Raw genomic sequence first — 7,695 nt, forward strand, 5'->3', positions numbered from 1 at the left:
GTATCATAACTATGTGGCTTAAGTAATGTCTCTGTCCCTCAGTTCTTTTATCTAATTGTGAGAACAAACAAATATAAAGCATTTAGTACAGCTTTTCACATGGTAAATATTAGGTTTTATTCTTTTAGGCTGAAAGAAAAGATCTTGTGCCTTTAGGGGTAGGGGGTAGTGGCAGTAGGTTATTGAAGATCCCAAAGTAAGAATTATGCAGAAATTCAATATATAAAATAGAAAAAGGAAAACTGTCCTCTGTTTGAAGAGAAATGGAAAGTCTGGAACCCTACCCTGTTTCTCCACCTTGCTATTCCTCCCCTATCCTTAAAATCCTAGGGTCCACACAACACAAGTGGCAAACCATTTGGTTAATATCTTCTGAATTAAGAGGGAATGCAGTCTGCTAAGGAGGAAGGAAGAAAGGAATAAATTAGGGGTTATGAGTAATGTGGAAAAGGTTTATGTAGCTAGGATATCTGTGGCACATTAAAAGCACTGCAGTTAAGATTACACAACATAAATTTCATTTTCTTGTCATTCTCAGCAACATTTCCTAAGCTCATCCTTGAGGAAAATAGATGGTAGAGTAACTGAGGGCTATGGACTGACATGCTGGGCATAGCAGAAGGTTAACTGTCTAGAGCAGCATCTGGAATACACACAAAAATAACCCCCAAACAGTGAATCAATGAAAAGGGGACAAGAAATTCTGGCAAATTCACAAAGAGAGCTACTTTCAGGCAGGGCCTGGATTCTATACTTCTCTTGAATCGTCCAGTTTGAGTATTGTAGTGCCGAGCACAGAATAAGCAGACTCATGACAAACGTGAAGAAAGCTTTAGTCAGTATTTCAAAAATAGACATATACATAGAATATGCAAATACATTTTAGGGAAATAACTAATCCATAGGAACTCAACAACACTCAGTTTATAAGAGTTTTTCACAGACAGTGTACTACATAAACAGATTTCATATGGAAAGTTATCTTCAACTATTTGTTCAGGAAGTCTCTTAAGTAAGCTTTTATAAAAATTTACCTGGATTCTTCTAAAGGATGCTGGACAGTAAGAAGTCGAGGGTGTCGCAGTCGAGTTAATTGTTGGACTCCTCGTTTTAGAGAATCGATGATTTGATCCTTTTCAAATTTTTGATATTTGTCAATCAGCTTTTTGTCAAAGACAAAAACAGCCACTTCCTAATAAAAGAATTGTGTAACTAATTTTAATCAAGAATATGTGAAAGTAATAAAAATGTATTTAAGTGTCACAATAGTCTACAAATAACTAAAAACTAATGCCATGGAAATTTTAGCACCATTATAATACTTTCCTGATATTGAACAGCTGGTTTCTTCGTGACTAGTAAATCTCAATATTTTCCAAGGTATGAGACCCAGAGCCCTCATCTAAGGAGAACGTAGGAAAATCTCCATCTCTGAAAGCTGTATTAGAGGTACACATAAACTGTGTATAATGTATTGTCCCCTATTTAGTAATCTCTTATATAACCAGAATTCAAATGAGAGTTGAAATGTTTAAAAACTCAAAGGGGGGCCGGCCAAGTGGCGCGTTGGTTAAGAGCTGGCTTGAGAAGCCAGAGGGCCTCGGTTCGGATCCCACATATGAGGGCCAGTGACACTGCCCTCCACAGCTAAGATGCTGAACAACAGCTCAACCTGGAGCTGGGCTGCCATGAGTCGCCGGCGACGGCGTGGGCTGCAGTCCCCTGCTGCAGTGGGTTGCCATAAGCTACCATGTGTAGCCGGCAGCCAGCGTGAGCGGCCAGCAGCCAGCGTGAGCGGCCAGCAGCCGCCGTGAGCGGCTGTCCACAAGCCAGCGACTGATCTGCCTCCTCTGGGAAGAGTGCAATGATGGTACCAGCTTGGGCCAGTGAAGCAACGTCCTCCACAACTAGACTGAAGAACAAAACGACAGCAACTTGTCTATTCCCCTTCCCTTGATTCCCCAGCACTGTTCCCCTCCCCCAATTCCCCAATAAAATCTTTAAAAAAAAAAAAAAACTCAAAGGGCTTTTCATGATAACCCTAGTGTATACTACTAAATTTTGAAATGCTTTTTGAAAGAAAGGTTGTACATGTCAGAGAGTGCTTGTTTATACAAAAACCCAATTCATAAGCACCTTTTACATATGAATAAACTATAATTTCTCTCTCTCTCTCCTTCCACCCTGTCCCAATCTTGTTACGGGTAGTCACTAGGAGTGGTTATCAGTACAGGAAGATGCACCCCTGTTGCTTCTCTACGAGATCATTCAGAGCTTATTTTATACTAATACCACACATCTTCCTTAACTATCTTCTTCCTTTCATTCTCTCTGTTATCCAAAGAAAAAAAAATTCCCATCTAGTTACCCAATCTTAGCAAATCAGTCAAAAAACAGCCTTATCGGTAGCTGACATACTACTACCACTGGGTAATATGTCAGTGATACTAGATCTCCAACATAAACGCAAAGAAAACTGGTGAAGTTGGAAGCAAAATTAGCAAAGAATCAACACTAGCCTTCTAAAATTTTTTGATTTTTGAATGGCTCTCCCAGCATTTCTATAAGTCTCTTTCAAAGCCTCTAATTAAATCTACTACTACTACACTATCAACATCCAAAACAGTATCTTTCCCTGTTATTGCTGTTCTTCTAATTATTTTTGCCACATTATGATTATTGTTTCTGTAAGTAGCCTGGCAACCTAATCACCTAACAGAGATTCACTGCAGAATTTTAAACCAGTCAATTTCTCAAATACAAGTTGGAGGCTCGCAATCTCCCTCTTCTTCCCTCCCATATATATATATGTATGTATATATAAATAAATGAGTTAAGGATATTAGAGAAATGAGTTTCCAAAAAAATGGTAACATAAAGGGACTACTTAGTAACTCAATTTTAAAATCCCATTCTGCAAACGTCTGTGTACTTGTTAGGTATTATTCCATTCCTCACAGCAACCTTATGAGACAAGTTATCACAATGAGGACAGGCATTTAAATTGTTTAAATGCATGTTCCCAGGGTTTAAACCATTTAAATCAACTTTTATACTGTGTTTCTTTAAAAATTTATAACAAATTCACTAACTATTTTTGTGAACTGAAATTTTCAGGAAATACTCACCAAAGACCCTAATACCTAATAGTGCTTGAGCATGTGACACCTCTGGAAACATTCCCCCTTGTGGAGTGGGATATTTTTTCCCATAAGAACTATGTCTTTCCGTCATGGGTGTAGTGACTGAAATCTGAATGCTGACTAAATGCACAGCAGAGCAACAGAGGAAAACACAGAGCTGTTTGTTCTCTGTATTTATCACAGATCATTAACTCGGAGTGAGGTCACGTTTCTATAAACATTCATCAGCAGGACCATTTGGAGAAACGCTCCATGTATAAGCGTAGTTACGTGTATAGTGTATGGAAACCAAGCGTGCGTTAAAAACGCATATTTGTGTCATCCGTCTTGCACAGCTGTAATGTATGGACACAAATCTGCATCACCAGTCCAGGATAATAACAATGTGTTATTATCCTCACTTCACAGATGAGGACATTGTGAAGAAGATAAGTGTATTATTTAAGACTTCCCAATTGGTAAGATGATGAATCAAGATTCAAACTAGTCAGTCTAACTTGAGGGGCCACATTCTTAGCTAATACACCATTCTGTCTCTCCAGAAGTAACACAGGGCCAATAAATATGGAGCAGCCTAGTAAAACATGACATATGCCTTCAGGAAAACCATCATTTGAATGAGAACTTTAAATAGCACCGATATATAAACACATACTCTTAGCTCTTTTGATCATTATGAGATACAAGATAACCAGGAGCTAAGAGAGTTATGTAATATTACTTTGAACTAAAAACAAATGACCTAGAAGTTCAGGTTCCTATCTCACTATTCATGTGTACAATCTTATTTTAGTAAGTATTCTGCTATAACACATTTTATAAATGCATCTAATTTAAATGTGTTTATTTTTTTACGATGTTTTACATCTTAAAAAAAAAAGATCATGTGAAACAGCTGGAGCTCAGATTTACCGCTCTTAAGGAGGAACACTGTAGCTTACAAAAGAAAGAAACAACACACAGAATTCTCTCTCTGACACTCATTTATTGTTTTAGGACAAAGATGAAAGATTCCTACATGGGTCACAATAGGTTATCAACTACCTTAAAAATATTTTCTTTGTTCCAATCAGTTCATTAAAATGAACCAATTTCAACAAAGTTGAAAGACTAAGTCAGTTACAAAGCTCTAACAGAAAACACAGCAGTGTAGACTTTACGCCCAGCAATCACCCATCAGACATTATAAAAGTTCAGAAGGTAGAGGAGGGGGGAGTATTTCACTGAATTTACAAATATTAAATAGGCCCTCTGCTCAGAATGCCTAAAGTTAAAAAGACTTGTTCTTTAAGGTTAATATGAGGGTTTGGCGAGGATGTGGTGAGCCTGGAACTACTGGCCAAGCGCACACTGGTGCACTCTGGGAAAACTGTTTGGTACTGAGCACACACATACTACAACCCAGCAATTACATATCTAGGTAGGGTGTCATATACATCAATGGCACATACGAGAATGTTCATAACATACATCGATGAAAAGAAGAACTCCTGTGTTCAACAACTCAGATGCATTTCATCAACAAACATTTAAGGAAAAGGAGCAAAACACAGGAGTTCGTACCATGATCCCATTTAAATAAAGTTCAAAAACAGGTAAAATTATTCTGTAGTGCCCAAGGACAGGATAGCAGTTACCCCTGTTGAAAAGGTGGTGGTGGTCAGGGTGGGGGCAGGGGAGAGGGGGGTGACTGTGGAGACACATGAGTATTAGCGTTGTGTTCTTGATCTAGATGTTGGTTACACGAGTGTGTTCACTGTGAACATACATCAAGCTGTACACTCATTATTTATGCACTATTCTGTATCAGTTCTTAAAAATAAGTTTATATTTACAAAATTTAAAGAGACACAATTTTTATTTCCTAAATGTCATTTTGAAATGTTGTCAACATCTCTACTGAGATTCCAGAACTAAAAGAATTAAAAGAGCTGCTTCTAAATGAACACTCAAAAAACTAAATAATACATAAGCCTAAGCAGAAGCTTCAAAGGCTAATAAGATATCATTAAAGATCTAGCCATTTCAACATGTTTACATATTGTATTCAGTCGTGTTTAACCAAATAATAACTTTTTAAAATCCTGTTTATTTTGTATACAAAATTGGCCTAAGAACTTAACTGCAAAAAATGAACTGTACACTTGTCTTAAAGACTCTCAGGAACTCTTAATTTCAGTTTCATAAATTACCCACTATGAAGTGTTTCTTCAAAGGATGTTTTTCAAGACCAACAGAAATTGACTTTTGAAAGCATAAGGCCAGAATAATAATACAAATAATACAATGAAGTTACCAGCCACATAGGTACATTTTTATTTACCAATTCTTCATCTTGCTGTATTCCAGGTTTCACAAATATGTACTTTTCATCTGTTCTATACATGTTGTTATTACTACTCTTCTCAAAGACCTTCAAACATTTAGATAGAAGTGTCAAAAGTTGTACATGATCTGCAAATTATAATTCATTATGTACTAATGTGAACTTGAAATAACCCTAAGAAAAATGCACAGATAACCTTTCAAAGGGTATGCAAAAACTGAAAATACTACTCATATAAGGATTCTTTTAACTTGGCAATATTATTGTTTGTTTGTTGTTTTTTGGGACAATGTTATGTTATGATAGTTTTCCTGAAGGTCATGTAAAAAAAAGTGAAATGCATTTGGGGAGAAAAAGAACAAGACAAACTTTAAATATAATGGCTTAAATATCATAGTATTTATTTCACTGTCATGTTGAAATAGAAAGCATGTATTTTTAACTATTAAATCCAGGTATGAGAATCTCCTAGCCCAAAGTCCCTAACCTGGTGTTTACCTCAAAGTCAAATTTAAGAACATATATTCTGCTATAAAACACAACTGCAATCAGGTGCACTGTATGCTAGATCCAGAAAGGCTGAGAGGGTAAGAAAGATGTCCTTCATCTCAGTGTTCCTTCATGGGGGGAAAAAGGACTAAGCCGAGTACCCTTGTCCATTATTTTTCTCTCATTGTCCTATATGGTAATCCTAGCCACATGTGGCTATGGAGCATTTGAAGTGTGACTAGTGCAACTAAGGAACTGAATTTAATTTTAAATAACTGAAAGAGCCATATGTAGCTTGTGGCTATCATACTGGATAGTATAGCTCTAGAATATCTATGATTCTCTTTTAATAAAAATGAGGCAACTGGAAAAGAATTAAAACTTTTCATATAAGGGAGAAATTAAAATGAGGCTACAATGCCAAAGTGGTTAGGGACTTAGCTGTTCCTCAAGGAACTAGCCAGTAGTCCAGACAGGATAATCAGGTCTGACCCCTGAGGTCTCACAGAGGCAAAGAAAGATCATTCAAAACCATATCCATAGAGAGCACTGAAATATTCCCAAACTATCTTTTTCCTCAAAGCAATAAATTTGGGGGGGGGGGGAAGAAACGAAGTAAGGTTTCCTAAGAAAACCCAGTTCTAGCAGTTGAGAATTGCTATACTATACAATATCTAAGCAATTATCTATTATTTGTCCCTGGTTCTCATGTTCTATGAGCAACAATAGACACTACAACATTATCAGAGGATGCCAGCAGATGCACTACTGATATAAATACAAATACCTAGAACACCTTGGGTTAAGCACAAAGACACTATTATGTTACCACATCCTTAATAAGTAATGCAAATTTAGTAAATTTGGTGCTTTTTCATTTTCCCCTTACATAATTGATTGTAAAAGCAGTTTGTGCTAATGTTGGAGTTTGGTTATTTACATAACTTATGGCCTCATTAATGGCTTTTAAAGTAGTCAATACTCAAGAAACCACTTATTTTGTGGATGAGCTTTTGGTGAATTGGAAGAGAAAACAATGTTCAAAATGACAAATCAATCAACATTTAAGACAGAGATCAACTTTGGAATTAGGCTTCCAACCAAATTACAATACAAACAAAATTTATAGGTCAGGTACACACCGCATACCAGCAATTTATCACAGGGCCAAGATTTCCACCTCATAAAAGGGTAATCAAAGCCAATTCTGTCTTTAATATACTTGTTTGGGAAATAAGCTGATTTTGGAAAAGTGACAAGTAATATATGCTCACAACTGCATGTTTATGATAATCATTGGAAAAATATGTGTAATAAATCTTGTAAGTCTTACAATCCAAATGTTTCACTTATAGAGAAGTAAAAGTACTTTTGGAAATGATGATTTTTCTTTTTAAAGAACATACTTCTACAGAGGTTTTAAATGTGCAGATTTTTTCAAATCTTTAACAATTCCAACAGAAAGCTATTAGTAAAATTTAACACTAACGATCCTCCACATTTCTAAGAACCATCTGTTGATCTCTTAATACAAATTTAAAAAAATAATAATACAACTCATTCAAACTACCCTTCACTACAAGAACAGTTAGTTTTTAAAATAACTGTTTTGGGCCAACCAAGTGGCGCATTGGTTAAGAGCTGGCTTGGGACGCCAGAGGACCCCGGTTCGGATCCCACATATGAGGGCCAGTGACACTGCCCTCTACAGCTAAGATGCTGAACAACAGCTCAACC

At 36.5% G+C, this 7,695-nt stretch overlaps 1 protein-coding gene across 9 annotated transcripts in view; it reads right to left on the reverse strand.

The window, feature by feature from the left end:
• Nucleotides 1–7,695, reverse strand: part of SCYL2 (SCY1 like pseudokinase 2) — a 58,170-nt gene that overhangs the window by 34,854 nt on the left and 15,621 nt on the right. For 8 of the 9 annotated variants that reach the window (XM_019641726.1, XM_019641722.1, XM_019641729.1 and 5 more), the window contains exon 3: nucleotides 1,035–1,192. The exons of the other annotated variant lie outside the window; for it this stretch is intronic. In XM_019641726.1, the coding sequence (XP_019497271.1) occupies nucleotides 1,035–1,192 (158 nt within the window). The remainder of the gene's footprint in view (nucleotides 1–1,034; nucleotides 1,193–7,695) is intronic. 9 annotated transcript variants of the gene reach the window in all.

The sequence above is a fragment of the Hipposideros armiger genome, unplaced genomic scaffold, assembly GCF_001890085.2.
Source record: "Hipposideros armiger isolate ML-2016 unplaced genomic scaffold, ASM189008v1 scaffold_63, whole genome shotgun sequence".
In the NCBI taxonomy this organism is placed as follows: Eukaryota; Metazoa; Chordata; class Mammalia; order Chiroptera; family Hipposideridae; genus Hipposideros; species Hipposideros armiger.